The sequence below is a fragment of the Lepidothrix coronata genome, unplaced genomic scaffold (genome assembly GCF_001604755.1).
Source record: "Lepidothrix coronata isolate B3197 unplaced genomic scaffold, Lepidothrix_coronata-1.0 Scaffold125, whole genome shotgun sequence".
Classification (NCBI taxonomy): domain Eukaryota; kingdom Metazoa; phylum Chordata; class Aves; order Passeriformes; family Pipridae; genus Lepidothrix; species Lepidothrix coronata.
Window position 1 is genome coordinate 1,488,507 of NW_016690305.1, and position 21,206 is coordinate 1,509,712.

At 42.9% G+C, this 21,206-nt stretch overlaps 1 protein-coding gene across 9 annotated transcripts in view; it reads right to left on the minus strand.

Annotated features, from left to right (window-relative positions):
- Nucleotides 1–21,206, minus strand: part of GIGYF2 (GRB10 interacting GYF protein 2) — a 73,906-nt gene that overhangs the window by 8,837 nt on the left and 43,863 nt on the right. For 4 of the 9 annotated variants that reach the window (XM_017826196.1, XM_017826202.1, XM_017826199.1 and 1 more), the window contains 13 exons: nt 17,201–17,380; nt 12,083–12,282; nt 11,837–11,996; nt 11,559–11,759; nt 10,889–11,079; nt 10,158–10,317; nt 8,135–8,301; nt 7,675–7,763; nt 6,598–6,705; nt 5,981–6,078; nt 5,384–5,484; nt 4,420–4,581; nt 2,508–2,609 (listed from right to left, as the gene is read on the minus strand). In XM_017826196.1, coding sequence (XP_017681685.1) covers nt 2,508–2,609; nt 4,420–4,581; nt 5,384–5,484; nt 5,981–6,078; nt 6,598–6,705; nt 7,675–7,763; nt 8,135–8,301; nt 10,158–10,317; nt 10,889–11,079; nt 11,559–11,759; nt 11,837–11,996; nt 12,083–12,282; nt 17,201–17,380 — 1,919 coding nt within the window. The remainder of the gene's footprint in view (nt 1–2,507; nt 2,610–4,419; nt 4,582–5,383; nt 5,485–5,980; nt 6,079–6,597; nt 6,706–7,674; nt 7,764–8,134; nt 8,302–10,157; nt 10,318–10,888; nt 11,080–11,558; nt 11,760–11,836; nt 11,997–12,082; nt 12,283–17,200; nt 17,381–21,206) is intronic. The other 5 variants (XM_017826201.1, XM_017826200.1, XM_017826198.1 and 2 more) reach the window with 4 other exon arrangements.

The following is a 21,206-nucleotide window of genomic DNA, read 5'->3' on the forward strand; positions in this document are numbered from 1 at the left end:
TACATATATTTTAGCGTGTGGGTATCATTAATTCCTTTTTTTTTGGGGGTGTCAGCTGTAAGTTGGAAGCTTTTCCTACTTACAGGGAGTTTCTGAACCCTGACAATTCAAGAGCACTACAAAACTCAACCCACATGTCCAGACATAAGAAGGAAGCTGAAGCAGCCCAGTGCACACACAGATGCTGTAGCTGTGGAAGTCTCAGAGATGTGACTCTATGGAAGGGCTTGGACTGGGCTGTCCCTATACTATTTAAGTATTATGGCCAACAAAAGGTATCTCAAGGGCTTTGATTTTGGGCTGTCCCTAAACTACTGACAGAGCTTCCAATGAATTATGTTTTGTTTTCCAAGTAGCAAAGCTATTTACTCTACTCAAAAAGCAGTACCCTTTCCTACTGCCCTAAGATCAACAGAGACATTTTTCCATCCTGCTACTTGTGTCTGGAGGAATAGGGCACAAGCAGCCTTTGGCTGGCTTCCTGGATATTGTTACATGGGAGCACACCTGAGGGACCTTTCCCCCAGTTCTGACTTTCCCTTGCATTAAAAAGCCTCAGTTTGTGCAGCCTTTTCTGATCTCTGACATTCAGCAACTGAGTTAAGGTCGCCCTGCTTTTCATCCCTTCTGTTTTCTCTCCACTTTCTGACATCCTACTAACTCAACCTAAAGATCCTACTTTTTGGACAAGAACTTTTTTAAGCTTTTATAAATCTATTCTCCTTTTAAAATGACCGCTACTGTGCAGTCATACTCTTCCAAGCTTTTTATGAGCAACATTATTCCCAGGATGCTGGGTGACTGTGCAGCATGGATGTAAACTCTGGCAAATCAGGGAAGTGAACTGGGAAAACTAAGACCCTCTTATTTAATTTGATACCAAACCTTCATGTCCACAGAGCAGAGATAAACTGCACTACAGTTCCCTGAACAACTGGCCTGGGTGTTCCTCTGACAATAAAATTCAGATGTCTGCAACAGAGCTGTCAGTAGACAGAACATCTTTTATAACCAATCCTATAGCACTGAAGAGCTGCTGGCTGCAAGCTGACAACTCATTTTTATTCCTGGGTATCACTGAAGCGGTTTAGTGCTAAATGGAAGTTCAGTGAATATTTTTTTTCCACTAACTGGACATAAAACAATAGCCTGGGATTCATCTTCTCATTAATCAAGCCCTTGGTTTATCATAGTCCCAAAAACTTGCAGCACAACACGCACCACCTGAGCCACTGCTGTAACTTGGGCCTGTAACTGTATTAACTGGACACGTGCAGTCGAGTCATAGGAGTCAAGTGTCCCCAGTACAAGTGCTGGAAAATTTCTGCTCCTTGTTTCTTTCCCTGAGAAGTCTCCTGAGGAGGCTGGGGGTGTGCCAGGCTCCTTTGTTTGGCTGGAGACCACAAAGCAGGGTCTGAGCTCGGGAGGCCCAGCTCAGCCAGGCTGGGGGGCTGTCACTGACTGAACACGTGGTACCTGAGATGAACCAAGTCACCAGTGAACAGCAGTTCATTGACATCCCTGCCCTACTTTCCCTTTGGGAATGAGGCTGGGATTGCCATTAGGCCAGCAGGTATCAGGGATCTCTCCCTTGCTCAGGCATGCCAGGAGAGACACTGTTGAATGACAGCAATTAAAAGATTTCTGTCCCCTACAGAGCTAAAGACAAACAGTGTTGTACCAAGATGAGAAAAAAAAAAATCTTAAGATTCTGAAAAGCTGGGAACCACATGGCTGATACAATTCCTTTCTCCTACTCTTCACAGCTATAAAAAAGGTTGTCTTAATATTTACTTCTGTATCTTCTTATTATTCGATATTTTTGTTTTGAGCATGTGACCAAAAACATTCAGAGCTCTCCAGCTTCCTGCCACTGACTTGTATGGGAAACACTCAATCCTTTGGCTCTTGCTGTTCCCACGTTTGCACCTTCCTGCTCCAAGAGAATCCCAATGTTCTTTAGCATCTTTCTTAATAATTGTTTTCAAGCACACACACCTTGCTGTACAGACAGCTTATTTCAGCCCTTTTAAAATATCTGTAACATCACAGAAAATCCTTAAGCAGCAATCCCCAGTTCAACAGACTCTGGATTCTTAAATAAAACAGGGAATTTTTTGCAGTTGGTAACACCTGCAGTTCTGCTTGTCTATATCACTGGGGCTTACAAATCTCTGTGCTCTCATCTTTGAAACAGGTATTTTAAAGGGAGCACTAAAAACATAATTCAGAGAAAATAATCATTAGCTAGTTATTAAACCTCCAATTTTGTTCCTGAAAGCAATCAATCATGACAAAACAGAAGATATCAGACCAGAGACAAAAAAGAAATACAGGAGCTACACAAGCTGGGCATTACTGTTTGCAATTCCACAGTGCAAAGTAATTGATGAAAACTATGAACAGAACTGAATTCAACATTTGGTATGACATTTCATCCTACAGAATTGAATTTCTATTAGTTATTTTTTTATTTAGAATTCACCATCAACAGCATATTTACTAACCTTATATACTAGTCTTTTATGCAGTATTACATCAAAAGCCTTCCTGAAGTCCAGGCAGATTAAGTCTACTGCTTCACCCCTCTCAGCTCTCACTGTCATCTCCTCAAAAGAAGTTAATCAAATTTGTTAAGCATCATCTCCTCTGTATAAATCCATGCTAATAAATCAGTTCATCCCTGATGCTACAATGCCTTCCAGTACAGAAGTCAGATTCAAATATTAGACCAGTTTTCTTTTTTTTTTTTTTTAAATACAAAACACAATGTTACTTTCTCTTTCCAGAGAAATGCTTAAACTCTTTGTTACCTTTTCAAGACATTACTGCTCAGAATTCAGCATTGTGGCAATTATTGCATTGGTAATGAACTAACATACTTGCTGTTACTGCTTTTCAACCCCGTTCTGCTTCCTCCTTGTCAACAGTTATTTCCCACGGCATCTCAGAAAGGGAGAGTCAGAATGTTTACTGTACAAATCCAAAGTGGACAACAAAACTTTGGAATTTAACAGACATGGAGTTATACACAGTAGCAAAACTGTTAGACTGAAAAGAAACAACCCAAGTCTACTTGAAGCCACCATGGATGACACACATTGAGTTACCAGGTGATCAGCTGAAAAATGAGTTGTTATTACAACAGATCTAAAGCCATCTGACTCAAAAGTTAAACTTTTGAGTATATTATTGCTTCAATGCTACAGTTTGACCTCAAGCAAAGGATGCTTTTCCACTGTACACCATAATGACTTCCTGTACACAAAGCAGAGATATTAAAGCAAGGAGCCATTTGTAGACTTGATCCCAAAAGATTCCATGACAGTTACCTACATGTCATATATTAAAACAGATCTTCAGTGACAAAACCCAAACCCTGAGTCAACTGAGGTCTACAACTAACTTACAAATAAAACTAGAGGTTCTTAGAGGCTTCCTCTGAAGGGTCTGATGCTTGAACCAGGAATGTGCTTTACCACTGCCCATCTAAACACACAGCAAATATTATAGAGGACACAATTATTTATTATTTCTGCCTATAATTACTGTGGTGCTTTTCAGGGCATTTAAACTCTTAAGTGTATAAGCTCAGCCATGTGCTTGCCCTTATCCTTAACACGCAGAGTGAAAACTTCACCTTTCACTGTCTTTCCCTCCTACAAAACTTAAGGAACAACTTAATTTTCTTCCATGCAGAATTCAGAAGTAAATGTTAAAAATGTCAAACTAGTAATGTCTCCATTTTTTATCCCTGGAAGATTAAGAACCTACAACTCCCATATTCACTCTTCTACTGCAATGCTGATCACATAATTCTTTTTTAAGAGATCTGCTTGACCAAACTACATCTCTTCCTTTCCCAAATATCAACTGGGGAAAAAAAGCTGACAGACTCTATTATGAAGATAATAATTCATTCAAAATTGTTTACTAAGTTAAAAAAAAAAAACCAGGAGAAAAATAAGCTGAATGTCACATCACTTTTTTCCACTATAGCCCTCTACCTCTCATTCATTTGAAACGGCTGCTCAAGCTCCACCTACTCCAGAACATACCCTTATAAAACACTACACTGCATAAATGGCAAATAAAGACTTAACATACAACAAGTGGGCAACTAACTGAAGTCTAATATTGACACTAAAAAGTCAGGAGGGAATATTCCACATGGAATAAAGCCCCTCCGCTCTCAAACAGGAATCTATCTTAAAGTGAAGCACCAAAGCCCATTTCTTAGACTGCAATTTGGGCTCTTAAAATCAAGTACAGGAGAATCATAAATTCATATACTCACACGAAAAATATTCAAACTGTCTTCGTACACACCTACCAAAGATTAATTAGACCCCACAGGATTCTTAAAGTGAGTTTTATAAAGTATTATAATTAGAGATTAACTACATTGAGGAAACTCACTTGCTTCCTGCGGGCCAGTTCTTCTTCTTCCCGTCGTTTCCTCTCATCTTCCTGCTGCCTCCTAAGTAGCTCTTCTTGTTGCCTCCGAAGCTCCTCCTGCCTTTTCCTCTCCTCTTCCTCTCGTTTGGCCCTCATTTCCACTTCTCTCCTCTCTTGCTCTAGCTACAATTCACATAAAACTATACTCAGATGCAGGTAACGTATTCCTACACCATTTCTTAGGGCAACTCTGCTGAAATTACAGTAACAGCTTAAGAGATGAAGCCTCTGACAGATACTCTCCCTTAACTGGCATTTTACCTATCAGCTGGCTGCCTACTGGGGTCAGATTCCTCAAGCAGTCTAGAAGAATTTTGGACAATTTCTGTTCTGTAACGAACACCAGTTCTCTAGTCAGTCTTTCCACATCAGCTCCTCAAAATACCCTCTGACTTTAGAAGCTTGTAGCGAGTTACTTTGCAGTGATCACGAAATAATCATTTTCAGGAAATGTACAGAATCAAACAGGTTCAAACTCACAAAAATAATTTAATACTAGAGTATGTGTGAAATAACCCTGGCAAATAAGACTCTTATGATTTCCCAAAACCAATGCTGGTGAAAAACACATGGCTTAAGAGAACAACTACCTGCTCCCAACTCAGGGTTTGGCATGACAGCTCATGATGATCTCAGTTTAAAAGAGAGGTGGCTAATGAAGAGGTTTTAACCACAAATGTAGAACACAAGCACTATTTCAGAGGTCAGCAGTACCTCCACAGCAATGGTTTTCACAAGCAGTCCACGAGGGTTTTGTAACTGGTTTTTATAACCCCTATTCTCTTTATGGTGCTTTCCATGAAAGTCTAGTCAAAATCACAGCTTTTGACTAGATTGAAGAACTTGGTCTTCCATTGGCTCAAGAACCACAGTTACACTGCAGAACAGCAATCCCAACTTCTTACAGTACAAAACAGTTTCTGACCTTTGCAGCTTTGGCCTTCTCGAGCTGCTGAAGTTGTTCTAGAGCTGGTCCCTGAGCTGCAGTATCAATGGGCAGATCCCAGACACTGCTTCCTTCCCAGACTAGATAGTGGAGAAAACAAACATTGACAAGCAAAAATAAGCACATCAACAAACATAAGTGAAAGGGCGAAATCTTGCATACGCTGTTACTACGTTTTATGAACTAAAATCATGATAACATGTTAGTCTTAGTCAGTAGAGGGCCACCTTATCTTCCTGCAGAACAAGGCTTGTCCATGTCTGAAGCAAGGCTGGGTTTCCTACAAAATTCTACAGAAAAACCAGCTATTCAAACTCCTCCCATCAGAGCAGAACATCCTTAGAATATAACAACCCCTTCAGATCAAAGCTTCCCATAACCACCAAAAAATTACCATATTCTTCACAGCTCTCAAAATGGAACTTACACCGTGAGGCAAAGTAGGCTGATCCAGTTAAAAACAATGATGCAGAACTAATTTCCCCTGGTGTCAAAAAGGGAGTGATTATCTCAAAGATGCTGACTCTTACTGCATGGACTTTTCTGAGTAGCCCTGGCACAGGCAAAGCCTCTTACCTGTAGGCTGTGAAGCTGACTGAAGTTCCCATATTGAGCCAGTGTCCGGCACTGACACAGACCTTGTGACAGGTGGCATCATGTTCTGTTCAGATATTCTGCAATACCAACAGGGAGAGTCAACATGCCACTTCCAGGGAGAGGAGTGCTCTGAACACACATGACACTCAGTAACTTGTAACATACTCCTTTCCTTCCACGCCTCTATTTAAAACAAAAATACCACGTGGACAACACCAATTGCTTGTAGAGCTCTTGCTGATCTCATCCCTGCTGCCAAGCCAAGGGCTAAGCCAGCTACTGCTCCAGCATCCAGTACTGCAGAACTTGACTGGCAAAGCCATTCTGTACCAGCCCATCTGTCAAACAGGTATGATTTCAACTCTGAGATTTCTCCTCCTCGCTTCCATAAACACTCTCTAAGGCAAAGACTACATCTGTAAAGCAGTACTCAACATCCCGAACGGTTTTATATTCTTATTGCAATCTTTAAAATATGTAATGCTCCAATATGAGCAAACTCGACTAGGACAGGCTGCTGACAAGATGTAATTATTGTTATATGCAAACTAGAGCACAGGAAGAATGGACTTCAGTTCAAGGCTGGGCTAACTCACCTCATCTTCAGGGCTTGGAACTGTTGCAAGAGGATAGCGAGCTGCTGCTGCTGCTGGGAGGAGAGGGCTGCCTTCTGCTGCTGAGCCAGCATCTGTGCATACTGTTGTCTTCAAAAGACAAGCAGAGAGTCACTGGGGTTTGCTCACTCATGCCCAGGTTACAGAGTCATGCTCTGGGACTAATGCCCACTGACCCATATAATGTACATGCTAAGCACTAGTAGAAAGCACACAATGGGGGCTGGGAAAGAACCAAAATGTAAGGATACAAACAATTGGCCCACGTGACCAGAACCAAATTTCTCTTCACCTTCAACTATGTCACCTGGGTATTACTGCCCAATGTCCCTCTTGGAGGTTTGTGCAACACTACTTCCCTTCTTCTATAAATCCTATAAAGTTAGCTCAAATTAATCTGGGTTTGCTCCATGCCCATACCATCAGTCTCTTCCACAGTATGCCAAGGCATTGCCTGGCACAGGGGCAGGCTCTCACCTCAAACTATAAGCTGACAATCAGTATTAAAAAAAAATATGATCATGACACATGCTTTCAGGACCCCTTGAAGAAGTAGTCTGATTGTTTCCTTTCCTCCAAGCCCCTACAAAAGAAGTTGTCAGGAACTGGCCAGAACTGAACAACTGACAGCTTTGGCAAAATAGACTACAAACTTCTTTGACCAGCAGTTACCTCCTGCTGATCTTCAAAGAGCTGAGCAAGCAGACCAAAAGGAAGTTCCACCTTCTCCATCTCCAGTTCAAAAAACATCTGAAGTGCATTACTAGGACAGTTGGGATTCAGTCTGACCAGAACAGGTACCATACAGCAGCTCTTATCCAAGCAGGTATGTGTGACACAGAAAACAACTAACAAACAAGCCTGAGGTAGCCACACTGTCCTACTCCTGCACACTGGGGACATCTCTGGTGTTTGGGGAAGCAGCTATTGCTGTTGGAGGTAGAGCACTCCCAGCCCCAGTGCCCAAGAAAACAATGACAAGAAGCTGAACCCAGATGACCAAAAATGCAGAGCAGAACACGGCCACTGGAACACCTCTGGCACTTTGGGGAGTCTTACTGTATTAAAAGATGCTGATACTGGAGGTGCTGCATTTGGATCAGAGCCAACTCCTGCTGTCTAGTCAGTCGCTCTTGGTCCAGCTCGCCCTGTGTTTAGGAATAAAACACTTCATTATAATACATATATCTATGTAAGAGCAGCATATTGCAAATGCAAGCAATGTAAGAGTTGTACTTTGAACAAAAAAGTCAATAAAAGTGGAAAAATTGCAAGAGACTGACAAAGCCTGTAGCACAGTGAATGAAATACACTACATATTACAGGGCTAAACCTCCCAGCCACAGACACGGCAAAACAAACACTTTTAAACTTAATCTCTTCTCTTACAAAATTAATTTAACACCGAGTTCAGCCTCGGTGCTCAGAACACTTGCAATTCCAAGACAAAGCACCCAACAACTAAAGAATTCATTCCTATTTGTTACAGGACTATTTGAATACTCTGTCACACAATTACCAGATGTGGAAGTGGTGCTGGGCCTGGAGTGAAGGGGACCCTGCCCCACATTTTCATGATGTCTCCAAGTGGCTGGAAAGTCTCATCACAGGCTCTCTTAACCAACAATGACATGGTGAAGTATCCAGCCTGGAACCACTCTGCCATCTCCTGATTACTGAATGGACCTGAAGGAACATCAACCAACACATATTGCAGGGAAGGAGAAGCAGGGCTGGGTTCAGCATGTTGGAAACAAAGAGCACAGTGCTTGTTAAAGTCACAGTACCAGCACCAGCGGGTCCTGTCCATATTCCCCCCTTGATTGCACAGACTGAGCCCCCAAGGCTGGAGTGTCAATGCACGGATCTGCATCTTTACAGGGGTACAGCCCTGCCACAGAGTCTCACCCTGCACTGGAGGGGACAGGCCAGCACTGAGATGTGAAGCCTGGTCCAGCTAACACCCTTCCTGCCTCCCAGCAGAGCTCATCACTGCTCCAGGCTCAGCCCTGGGTTGACAACAGCCACAGTTCCCAGGCTGGCCCTTGGCAGCACCCACGAGCTGACAGTGCCAGACCACAGTGCTGCTCTCCCCAGGTGCACTGCACAGCTCATTCAACAACCTTAGCCTGGTTCTGCTCTTGCCTTCAAATTGGAGGAATTCATATGTTTTACAGAAGTTTTGCTTCTGGAACTCAGCAGATGAGCAGATCCACCTCTGGATGGACAATTACATTTGTTAAGGTAATGAGGATCCATTGTCTTTCCTTTCTCAAAAAGCTACATTTTTCCTTCTCTTCCTCTTTTTCCTGAGAAAGACTTCAGTAATTGCCTTCAAAGGAGGGCTCCTATACTAATTTTACATATCCAAATAGATACACAGCCAGTAGAAAAAAGTATTATTTCACCGAGTAAGAGCCACGTAAGTTTTGCAAAAATGTTTTCTGAAAAGCAAGAACATTTAGCAACTCTTGCCTCCTCTGTAAGGAGTATCTCTAGAAGGCAATTCCTTTCAGAGAATATAAAACCAAAAGAGGATATTCCAAGAAAAAAAAATTAGGTGGGAGTGTTTACTTCTGGAGGTCACATGCAAGGAAGTACAGCCAGCAGTGCCTGACATACTGTGTAAAGCAACTGAGCAAATATAAGCAGTTTATGGCTCACATCCTTTCAACTTAAAGGAGTGAGGAAAAAACCCTAAGGATGTGCAATACCTGCAGACAAGAGACTGGCACAGATCCCATAAAAACACCCCCTCCAATCCTATCTGGAGTCCACAGCTAAGGAGTCCTTCACACAGTGTGAAGCACAGCAAGGGAGGAATTCACTGTTTAACTGCATTTTTGGGAGGCAGATAAGCAGCTGCTAAAACAGAGCCCAGAGAGACCTCCAACAGAAAAGTACCTTCTGAAAGCAAAGATGAAAATATCTGTATGAAAGGCCTGCTCTAATTTTCACTGCAAAAAAAAAAAAAAAATCTTCAGCAAAAACTGCAAGCATGAAACAGTTGATTTGTATTCTATGAACTAACACTGCACTGGCTGCAAGTGCAATTTAAATTGAGATTCTGCATGAGCACTGGCTTATGGAAACTTGTTGCCTCTTTGCTCTAGATTCTAAACAAATTACCTTTCCCTGAATACTCAATGTCTTGAGGCTGAGCCTAGAAAACTGATTTCAACGTTTCTCACGGATTCTTCAACAAGATACTCGAGTGGTCACGTCCTTGGTTTGTTTCCATTGTTATCTGGAAATCTGAGTAACTGCTGGCATGAAAAACAGGTTTGAGTGTAGCCTCAATTTACAGAACCACAAAGTGATGGCAAACCTCACCCACAACAAAGCCTAACTCTGGACATGATGCCTGCTGAGCTGAGGGGGGCACTGATGGGTTGAAGATATTTGCAGAACCCAATTCTAGAGCGGTAAAGTCCCTGTGCTGCTTTTGTAAAAACAAGCGCCAGTATCTGTTGGGGGTAATTCTGTGAAGAACTCTAACAATTCGTGAAACAAAAGAGGAAGTGTAAAGGGCACAGACCTACCCTGAATTTCTCCTTGTGGATCTTTGTAGTACCACTTCTGCATGGCTTCATGGAACAGTGGCATAGAGGAACCCTTGGCTCTGTGCTCTTGAATTTTTGCTGCTAGTCTTTCATCATCCAGGGCACTGTCCTGCAGGTATGCCACCATCTTCTCTGCTTGCTGCAGGAGACATCAAAACCAGCAAGGAATACAAGAGTTAGATGTGTGCTTACAGATCTGACAGTGAATGTGCCAAACACAACCACCTTGTGCTACCCAGTGCTCAGGAGCAGGCCAGGACTGCCAGGAGTGACTGCAACACAACCCTCGAGCTCTGTACCACACAGTCAGAATCCTCAACAAGCACAGCTCACCTGCTTAAGCAAAGCTTTAAAACAACTTGCCAAGAAGGTATCACACAGTATCATGGTGAAAAATGCATATTTTGAACACACTGGACATACATACAGGCAAATCATAATGCTACTTTACAGTGATCATAAGCACTAGGGCCTCTAGCTTCTTAATACAGAGTATGGCACCCTGATCCATACTGCATAAAATACTACAAAAGCTTAAACTATTCTCAAAAAAAAAAAAAAGTAATGGAGAGAAGCAGTTTTCAGTACACACCGTGGATTGTAAAGTCTCAGCTGCATTTCTGATTTATGGGCTTCTAAACTTTTTTTTCGCATTCCAAACTCCTCCAGTCCCACGATTGTCAACAAGGAAGGAATCTGAGAAATTTTACCTGCTCTAGGTGTTTGAGGCCCTCTTCATCATCTGGATCAGTGGGAATGTTGCCCATGCCTGGAGCAGCTGTGACAGGTGTTTGAACTGGCCGCAGAGCAGGATTTGAATTGGAAACAGGAGGAGAAAGATGAGCAGAAGAAGCTGTGTCTGCAGAAATCTGTGGCAAAGGTTGAGCAAGAGAAGCCAAATCTAAAGAAAAATGTTAAAGTTAGTTCATTGTCTTTTCATTAACATAAATTAAAATGACTTTTAAGAACTTACTGTAGAGAATGCTAACAGCTCAAATTTAGCACCAAAGCAAAAGTATTTTCAGATGCCCCTGGATGTACTGTGTTTACAGCACAGGCACCCAACCTCACTTGAGGGAACCAACAGTTCAGTTTAACAGTGCAGAACTCAGCACACCCATCCCCTGGCCACACCATTTGTCCAGACTGATCTGCTCTACCACAACAGTGCACATCCACAACTGGCTCACGTTTCTCTGAACTGCACTGCAACATGAAGAACCAGTGCACTGCAAACACTTGAGATGGCATATCCAACAAATCCTGTCTTTACAGACCAGTCGATGAATTCCAGCTTTTTATCACCAGAATCCAGTCCTTGCCTCTTCTAAGAGACCGAGAGAGTGGGAACTCACTAAATTTATCTGCCAAATTTCTTACCTTCCCCTCTGCTGGACATTTTGGCTGGAGGTGTATTCTCCGGTCGACTCTCTTTATCTTCTGTTTTTTCTGTTCTTTCTGGCACAGACTCTTCCTTCCTTTCAAAAAGGCTTGTCTGCAGCGGGTCTGGAGGCTGGGATTTTGGTGGAGTGTCTGACCTTGCAGCTGGAGATGATGCCTGGGCTGCTTCTTCCCCAGCTTCTGTAAGATGGCACAGTTCTGTGTGACTGAATTAACGGAAACTCTACGCTGGCAGTTGCACCAGAAGTCCCCCTTACCTGCCACTACTCTTTCTGTTTTCTCCCCCTCTTTCTTGGTCTTTTCATGATCTTTGGCTTCTTCGTTGTGGCTCCCTTCAGAGTCGGATCTCTCTTCCCCTTCCTCCACAGGTCGGAAGTCCATCTCCTGTTCCTCAGGTATCGGCTCCTTCTGCACCTTCTGCAAAGCCAACACAACGGCCCGTGACCCACCCGACAGCTCGGGACATCGGGCACGGCCACCCAAGGCCCAGGCCAGCCCTTCACCTTTAAGGAGAGGAACGCCCCAGAGGAGTCGAAGGTTCCCATCTCCTCCTCGGCATCCTCCAGGCACCACTCCGGGAGGCTGTCCCTGTCGTCGTCCATGCTGCCGCTGCCGCAGCGCACGCGCCGATAGCCCCGCTCGTCGTCGCGCTCCCGGAAATCGAACTCGAACCGGCGCCGCCGCTCCATGTGCTCCCGCCAGCCTGCGGAACGAGGACAGGGAACTGCACCCCCAGCCCGGGCAGGGCAGGGCCAGAGACGGGCAATGTCCCCCACAGGACACAGCCCAACTACCGAGGGGCAACCTCAGGGCAAGGGAGAGAAAAGGACAATCCTGCCAACGAGCAGGACGCTTCCAAAGACTGTCCACGGCACGTCCCCGAGTTATAAACTGTACTGCGAGCACTAACAACCAAGTAAGGCTGAGAAAGCTGGGCTGCATCATCTAAAACATGCACCAAAATAAGGCAAGAAACACTAGTTGCTGATAGAATTTACCAGCCATCGTTGACTTAAATCTTTTCTGGCCCCTTTCTGTGTGTAAGACTTTGTATTTTCTTCCAGGCCAACCTGCAGAAGTCACGTCCTGAACGAAACACGCTTTTTGCCTCATGCCCTCAGAGATGCTTTTGTGCACATACATGAAAAATGGAGTGACAACTGTTCAAATACCTTTAAAAGGACTGGAAAGTCTCTTGAATGGTCATTTTTTAGCCATGGAATACTAAAACAGGGAATGTTAAGGAGAAGGAAAACTTTCCAAATTCAAGTATAAATTTTATATCCGGAAGACACCTTCATTCAGCCAAGTTTCAAATCCTGAGTGCAATAATGCTATTTAAACTGTAAAGAATTTGCTGCTAAGGAAAACAAACTGGGAGTGAAAGGATTGTACACAGCTTTCCCTGCAGTAGAAAGTACCTTTACCAGAAAGGTGCAAAGCAAAAATGAAACCACCTTAACTTTTAATGCTTTTAGTGGCACTTGTTCTTTTCTGGAAGGGGAAAAAAAAAAAAAAAAAAAATCTACTTTTTGCTCTCAATCTGTGCAATCAGTGCAGTCTCACTGTACCAAATGGCTCCCTCCCCCCCCCCAAAAAAAAAATCACAGTAAAGGAAAGAAATGTTGTCCTGTTTCATATGAAAATGAATGTTTCCACACTGACCTTAATACCCTGAGTATTAATATCAGCCATGCAAAAACCTACCTTTGTATCACAAATATAGGAGATGTAAAACAAACTCCTTCTGGAAACATTATGAACTTCAATGTTAAATTTTACAAAGGAAACACAAAAGGTTAGACTTTAACAAGGCCTTCACTATACCATATGTGCCTATTTGCAAATAATTCCACAGGATAACTTCACCTATGCTTCTAGAAATAAAGTATTAAACCATCAAATCAATATTCTGAGGCAACCTTTCAGTGTCATTAAGGAAGGAGATTGAAGTGTGAGAGGTTGCTGACAACCAGCCTGCATTTCTGATTAAAGCCATGGCCAGGCATCTCATCACAACCAGGAACATCCAGGTCAGGTTTCCCAACACCTGGAAAAACAGAGCCATGGCCTGAGCCTGGCAATGCCATCCAGGGGCTCACAAATGGCTGAGCATCTCTTCTCCTCCTCCCTTCTGTGTGGAGCAGGACAATCCAGTACTAAGAACTTCCTATACACCCATAAACAGGCCATGTAGAGTCCCTGCATTAGAGAAAAGCCTCTGCTTTTCCACAGTTCACATCCCTACAGCAGGAGCAGAGGCTCCTCACAGTACAACCCAGAAACAAGGCCTGGAAAGTGAATTCTAAGCATTTTTTTTAATTCCAGGCGTCTTCAAAGTTCCAGTTAAGAACCATTTCCTCTGCTTGCAAAGATTTAGTCACAGCACCCTTTATACCCCCTCATTTTCAGAGCTGGGTGAAGCCTTTGTTTCTTAATAACAAACTGTGTTTGTAAAAGCCTAGTCAGAATATAGGCAGTAACTCAGGAGTGAAGTACCAGGCTGCCAACCTTTAAAACAAGCCAAAAGTAAAGATAAACGTTCAACTCCTATGCAAAGTTTTTTAACCAACAGTTAGGACACAAACACAGCTTTAAATTCAGTCCTGTACTATCACCAGGTACCAGTTACATGATCAAGACTTCAAGTTACAAGACAACATTTTAAGTTTAATTTATCCCTTGTAATTTATGGTGACACTGTAGGTAGAAGACAGGACTACTGGCCACTGCAGGAAATCCAAGCACACATCAGCCTCAATTATTAACAGCTATTTCTCTCTTAAAAGTTAAATTCTCTAACTTAGCAATGAAATTTTCAATGTATACTAAACTAACACTAAATACTTAACCAAAAAATAGTACACACTTTTTGGCATATGTTGCACATGAACCTAATTCTTATTTTGCTCAATTTTAGAGAAAGATTCTCCAATGTACTTCAGTTGCTTCAAGATATTTCATATGCACAAGGAACAATGCCCAAAAATTCAACTCTACCTGAATCACAAACTGACTCTGAAAATGGTGTGACCAAGATGATTTGAAAAGTCTTTCAAAAAAAAGCAGCAACCAAAAAGTCTTTATGAGATTACAGCCTAAGGACTCTCCCAAATGCTTTTCAGGAAAAAGACCTTAACAGAGGTATTTCAGGAAAGACACAAAACCGTATCAGAGAGAAATTTTAGGCAAGAAGAACTGATTCCTATTTCTTAAGGATGACTTGGTAACCAAAACATAAACACCTATACATCATTCACTAGTTTTGAGACCAAAACAGGTTTGTATATGTACCTGACAAAATGGACTCGCCTGGCAAATGTAAAAGGCAATCACTATATGAATGCAAGGATTGGAACAACAGATAGAGAGGTATTAAATCATTAAAGATGGTTAAAAATTAAAAGAAAAAAACCCTTAGATTTAGACTCACTGGCTGCTTCCATGGTCACACTCTTCTTGCAGACAGTTAACCCTGTCTAAAATCCCAGCAGGGATACACAGAGCCAAGCCAAAGGAAGGGCCAGCTAAACGAATGACAGCCCTCTCAAGATATTTCTCTATTTTTAGCAGGACACATGATTAGTACTATTACCTAACACCAGAATAAGTACAAAGCAACAGTTTAAGCCACGCCAATTTGAGTTAAACTCATTGTTTAAAGTAAAAATGGGATTAAAACCATTTTGATGGTCCTGTGGCTACTCCTCACAGGAGAATTCAAACCCAGCTCTGACTGAAGCCAATACAGGACAATCCAGCTGTCAGCTCAGGCTATCTCAAAATCAGCAACTTCTCTGCACATTCACAGATCTCTTAGAACAGGCTTTCAGGAACACCTGCTAGAACTAACTTGCAAGTGAAGTTCAGTTAGTTGTCTACTACACCGCACATTCAAATAGCCAGTAATGTTTTCCATAACAGAAGTAAGATAATTTTCAAAATCTTCCTCAGAAGATCTTCAAAAAAAAGCCCAAGACATGAATGAATTTCTGAGCTTTGAGGTCTATGCTTCCTTTTAAGCTAAAGCATGTGGGCTTGTACTTGCCCAGCACTCCACTCCTCCTCCAAAGCTGCATCTGACCATCATGAGGTCCCGGCCTGCTGTCGTCTGACCCAGATAGCAAAGAAGCAGTGTCTAATGAACAACTGTGACCACACACTGGGGAAAGGAAAATTACATTATTCAAAATTTGCCCTCCAGCCTTGCTCTAAATAGAAAACATCTGATGATAAATCTAGCCTTGTGCTCCTTGACAAATTTTAGTACAGTCGAGCAGCTGTTTGAGGGCAGAGCAAGACAGTTGTGGAGAGGGCTTGGAACAGAGGTGATGGGCACTCACAGCAATAACAGTACTCAAAGTCCTCTGAGGGGTTAAAAAAGGGCAACAGACTCATTGTAAGAGCAACTGGGACTCTTCTATTGAAGAACTTGTCCACCTCAGCCCCAAAGGTGTCTCATGCTTCCTTTGCTTTCCTATCAAGTGTAGCCAGGCTCAGGTGGTACCTTATCACCCTCTACAACTACCTGAGAGGAGGTTTAGAGTGGATATCAGGAGCAATCTCCACTGAAAGGGTTGCCTAGCACTGGCACAGGCTGCCCAGGAAAGCAGTGGAGTCCCCATCCCTGGAGGGAATCTAAAGCCATGAGAATGTGGCAGTTGGGGATGTGGGTTAGTGGTGGCCTTGGCAGTCCTGGGGAACAGTTGGACTCAGCAACCTTGAAGGTCTTTTCCAAACTAAGCAATTCTATGATTCTCTGAAGATGTAACAGTAGAAGAGCCAGATCCTCCCTTGGTAGCCCAGAAGCCTTCTGCAGCCAAGAGATATCCAAACCCAGGATCCCACAACAGGTATGACTGAATCTTTTCCAAAGAGAAGGGAAGAAAAATATATATTTTTTATGTATATATATTTATATATATTTATATTTATATATTTATATATTTTTATATATATATTTATATATATTTATTTATATATATATATTTATATATAAATATATAAATTTAATGCTGGAAACAAGTGAACAGACCTACCTTGTCAGGCCAGGGAAGGGGAGAGTGACACCAAACTGGTGCCTGACATTTATCGAGAAAAGACATCCTTTAACTATCTACAAAATGCACAGAGCAATATATTTTGAGAATTTTCCAAGGATGCCTCTTGGCATTGCGAACACAGCTGGAAAACTCGAAAAAGAGGTCGCTGACCAGAATGGTTTAGTGTCAGCATCCCTCCACAGCCTCAGAAACGCTGCCTAACGTGGGTCATTTCTCTCCCCTCATTGCCACAGCCACAAAGAAACAGTATTATTAGACAAATCCTGCTTCTACCAGGTACATACACACCTGGAACACAACCCAGACAAGTGCACACCTGCAAAATACTGTTCCCTTGAGTAGGTAAGGGTATGGAAGATGCTCAGAAGAAAACAAAAGCACGTGATTTTACGCTGATCATTTAGTGACAGCGCCCTGCAGGCCCAGTATTTCATGGCCCAAACCACACGGACCTCACCCAGTTTTGTCCCGAACTTGGGACCTCCCTTTCCTCGTGCCCTGATTCCCCCTGCCCTTCCCCTGGAAGCAGGGTTGCCTGTCTGGCCCCTGCCCTCTCACCTGGGCTGTGGGGTCGCCACCTCTCTCCGTCCCTGCGGGACCCAGCCAGTCTCCAGCCTCCGTCCTCATCCTCCCCGTTCTGCTCCTCCCGGAAGATGCGCCAGTTCTCGCTCTCAGAGCGGATAAACTCGTGTTTCCTCCCCGCCGTCGCTGTCCCACCTTCCTCAAAATTTGGTCTCACTGCAAAGCAAACACAGGCCAGTGAATATGTGTTCTGTCTTTAGGAACACAGAAGAAAAAAGGGTTGAAATCCTGCTCCCTTGGAGGCAAAAAACACATCAGAACTGGTTGTAGGAACCTAGGAGAGGAATGGAAGTTTCAGGAAGGAAGCATGACAGATTTAGGAAATCCAGGTCCCTATGTACCTTGGGATGGAAAGACTGAGGAAATAAGAAACATACCAGAAGTAAGCAAAGCATACAAGAAATTAGAACATAAATAGGAAAGATAGAGGAGAAAAAGGCAGTTTAGGAGATGTAAGGAAGTGTAATAGAAAGAGAAGAGAAAGAATAAACTGCTCTATCATGAAAAGTCTCATGCTAAAGGAAAGTGGGAGAGCAGTAAACTGTAAACAATATATAAACCAAACATTTGCTACTGCTGTAACAAAAAGAATGTGAGATGTCTATATTTAATCCAACATGACGTACAGCACCCTTGCAATGTTTTAGGAAACACCAGAAGTTTAAAGTAGGATTGAGGAACAAGAAAAAAACTTAACACTGTTAACATTATGCTGTTAATCCATCCTCTGGGTCAGTTAGAAGCAATTATGCTCAAGGGCAATCTAGAAAAAGTTCAGGATAGTCTTTTAGTTCCCAATTTACATCATGTTGTGTTTAAAACAAAACAGAAAATCCTCAAATACTAAATGAAGAGCAGGACTGTCGGAAAAGGATGATACAAATATTTTTACAGAAAAGCTCTCCATTACACACCAGTACATCCACCACATCACACACCAGTATGCCCAGGCTAAACACAGATGCTGCTTTCACTACTGACTCACCCTGACAAGCTACAGCACCACTGAAATAACTGACAGCACCAGCCTGAGGGCTTCTGGATTTTGTATTTCTTTCAATATGTTCAACTGTGTAGCACCAAACTCTCACTGGAACCACGGTGACGTCACTTCCTAACTCATAAGGTTAACATCCAGTGTTAACCTAAAATTGTCTTGTTATCTATTAAAAAGAAGTATTCAAGTACTAGAGAAAGGTATACTGAATTTTCCTTCTTAAGAGTCTTAAAATCCAAAAATGTAAGATGGTATTTGGTGCCTGCTTGCTTAGGATAAACAAAATAAAGCATGATTACGCTTTAAGATTCCTAGGGTGGAAAGGGACATTTTAAAGAATTTAGTTAAAGAAGGATAGCAGAATGCATTTCCCTTTCTTCCTATCAGACAGCTTTTTCAATGAAAAAAATTAAGAAACAGACTATCTGAAATTCTGTGGCATATCAGAACTTGAAATTTCTTCCTCCCTAGAGATATTGCCCTCTGGAGACAGGAAACACACACTGGCTCTGGACTTGGCACAGATCTTGGAGAAAAACCAACATCCCCTCTCCACCAGCTCAAAACACTGGAGGGAAAAAACACCCTTTTTTTCTTTCTCCAGCTCAACATTTTCTAGAATCCCTTCCTCTCCTGCTGTTCCTCTCTGAAGAGCTAAAGCACGTGGGTAAATTTAAAGCACGCAGCAGTATCTAATTTAGAGCACAGCCTCAGCACCACCAGGCAGTCCCAGACACGAAGGCCAGCATCAGCCAGTCACACCTTCACTGCACCAAAGGGGACAGGGGCTGAACATCACTGCTGTACCTGCTGGGCTTTGAGAACAAAACCCTTCCAGCAGTGTTTTGGGAAGTCTCTGGTGATGCTGGCTCCAAAAAGCTGCTGGAGGCACTCAGCTCCCTCCCTCTGGTAGGTGCAATGCTGGCACGTTCTCTCATCTGGAGTGGACAAACCTCTGCAGATGAAGGTCAGCCACTCTCTGTTCTCCACAGAAAACACAGCAAGGCAACAAGCCACACAGAAAATCCAAGTCTGGTAAACACTGCTTTTCTCACCTTGGGCATCTAAAACATGTGATGTGCACAAAGGTAAGAGGCAGTGCACGGAAGCCTCTCAGTGTTGCTCCTTGAATGGGCTTCACATGGTAGGAAACAAGAGCCAGAGCTCCAGAGACAAGTCAGCTGAAAGGGCAACACAGGCAGGCCCAGGGGAGAGATCAGTCCCACAGGCCAGGGGAGCCTGAGGCCCACAGGATGTGCCTCATTCTTTCCCAACTTACTTTTAAAATGCTATAAGGAGGACGAAAAATCCAATTTTTTTTTATTCTGCAGCACAAGACACTTGTTTTATCTCACTAAAATTAAAGTTACCAAAAGATAAGTTATTCAAACCACTATTCTGAGACAAGAAAAACAATTTTTCAGATTTATCTACTATTTTCATAAAAATTCACAGCTATTACTTGACACTTATTGAGTAACATTAATTTGAGATATTTTAGAGTCTAGCAATTAAGAAAAAGAAGGATGTTATTCCTTTCCATTGTTATCAAGTTCAATTGGTTCTGGAGACTGCTCTTTGACAACCCATCAGCTCACAGGCTCTGTTCTGCTCTTCCAAAAACACTGGGGGGAAAAAGCCACTTCAAGAATATCGTGGAGTCTGCTCTGCCACTGTATATCCACGTGCTTTAGCCCCTCTGCACTTATATTCCTGCTATGGGCACCACCAAGGCAACTCAGGTTCTGTTAGTCCTTAAGACAGCTGGTTCTGCTCCCTAGAACTGAATCATCCAAGTCAGGTTTTGTACTCTGAACTTGCAGAAAATGGCATTTGAAACACATCTCTGCAAAGGTGATAAAACACCAAAAGCTGTTGGCCGAGATCAGACACAAGTGGGAACCTGCACCTCCTCTGATTTTAAATTACAGCTAGAAATGTAGAAATGGAAAAAAAAATCAATTATAAGGAGTCAGTTTTATATTCACCTGAGGATGGGATCACCTGTGATTCCAAAATCTTTGCAAATACAGCAGCACTCCAGTGTGTCACCTCAGAGACTGTTCTGATGTCACACTCCAGTGGAATTAAGAGAAAAAATGCAGTGTATCATGACATACTCAGGTTTCTGGTACTAAGACACAGCAAGCAATGGTTAAGGGCAGCAAGGCATGTGTCCAAACAGGTCTGGCATGAGATGATCCTGAAGATCAGTGAGATCAGCCAAGAAACTGGTTCTTTACAAACACAAACCGGTCACAGGTTAAGATCAGAAAAATCAAGTGACCCAAGTGACAGAAAGACCACGACAAACTGAGTACAGGGATACTCCTACAGCTGAATCTCAGCTAAATCCATAACTCCCAAAGCCCCGGCACGGTCTCTGCAAATTGTTCCTAGACTTGAGAACAATCGTTCAGCTGAAATGACTTAGGTCAAAGAATCAGGACTTGGCAGCATTTTAAGGATGAAAGAAACCAAAATGCAATCTCTGGTTTTGCCTTGGACTAATTGCCTGGACTTCCTGAAGAGAAGGAGCAGTAAAAGGGCACCTCTGTTCAAGCCTGTCACAAAGCCAGCAGCGGTGTTTACAGCAAACTTCAGACAGAGCCTGGTGGTAGCCAGCCAAAAAGGCCACAGCTGTGCAACACTGAGGGGAGGGATCCTGGCTGCAGGGACAGCACTGGCATTCTGGGATGTGGCCCCATGGCAACGCGTTTAGGAGAGGACTGACTACCAGAATGGCCAATAACTCCTGCTCTCCAGGCTCAGGCCATGTTCCCTGTGCCACGTTCACTGTCTGGAGAGAACAAACAGGAAAGCCATGACTGACAGCAGGTCTGCTCACTCTGCAGAGGGGGGAAACTAGGGGAGCCTATTAAGTGCTTTAACTTCTCTCTGCTGCACGCTACACACTCCCTCAAGAGGAAGATAAAGAGAAAAATCTTTGCAGCCAGTGTTTTTAAAGGAATTGAAATAACTTGG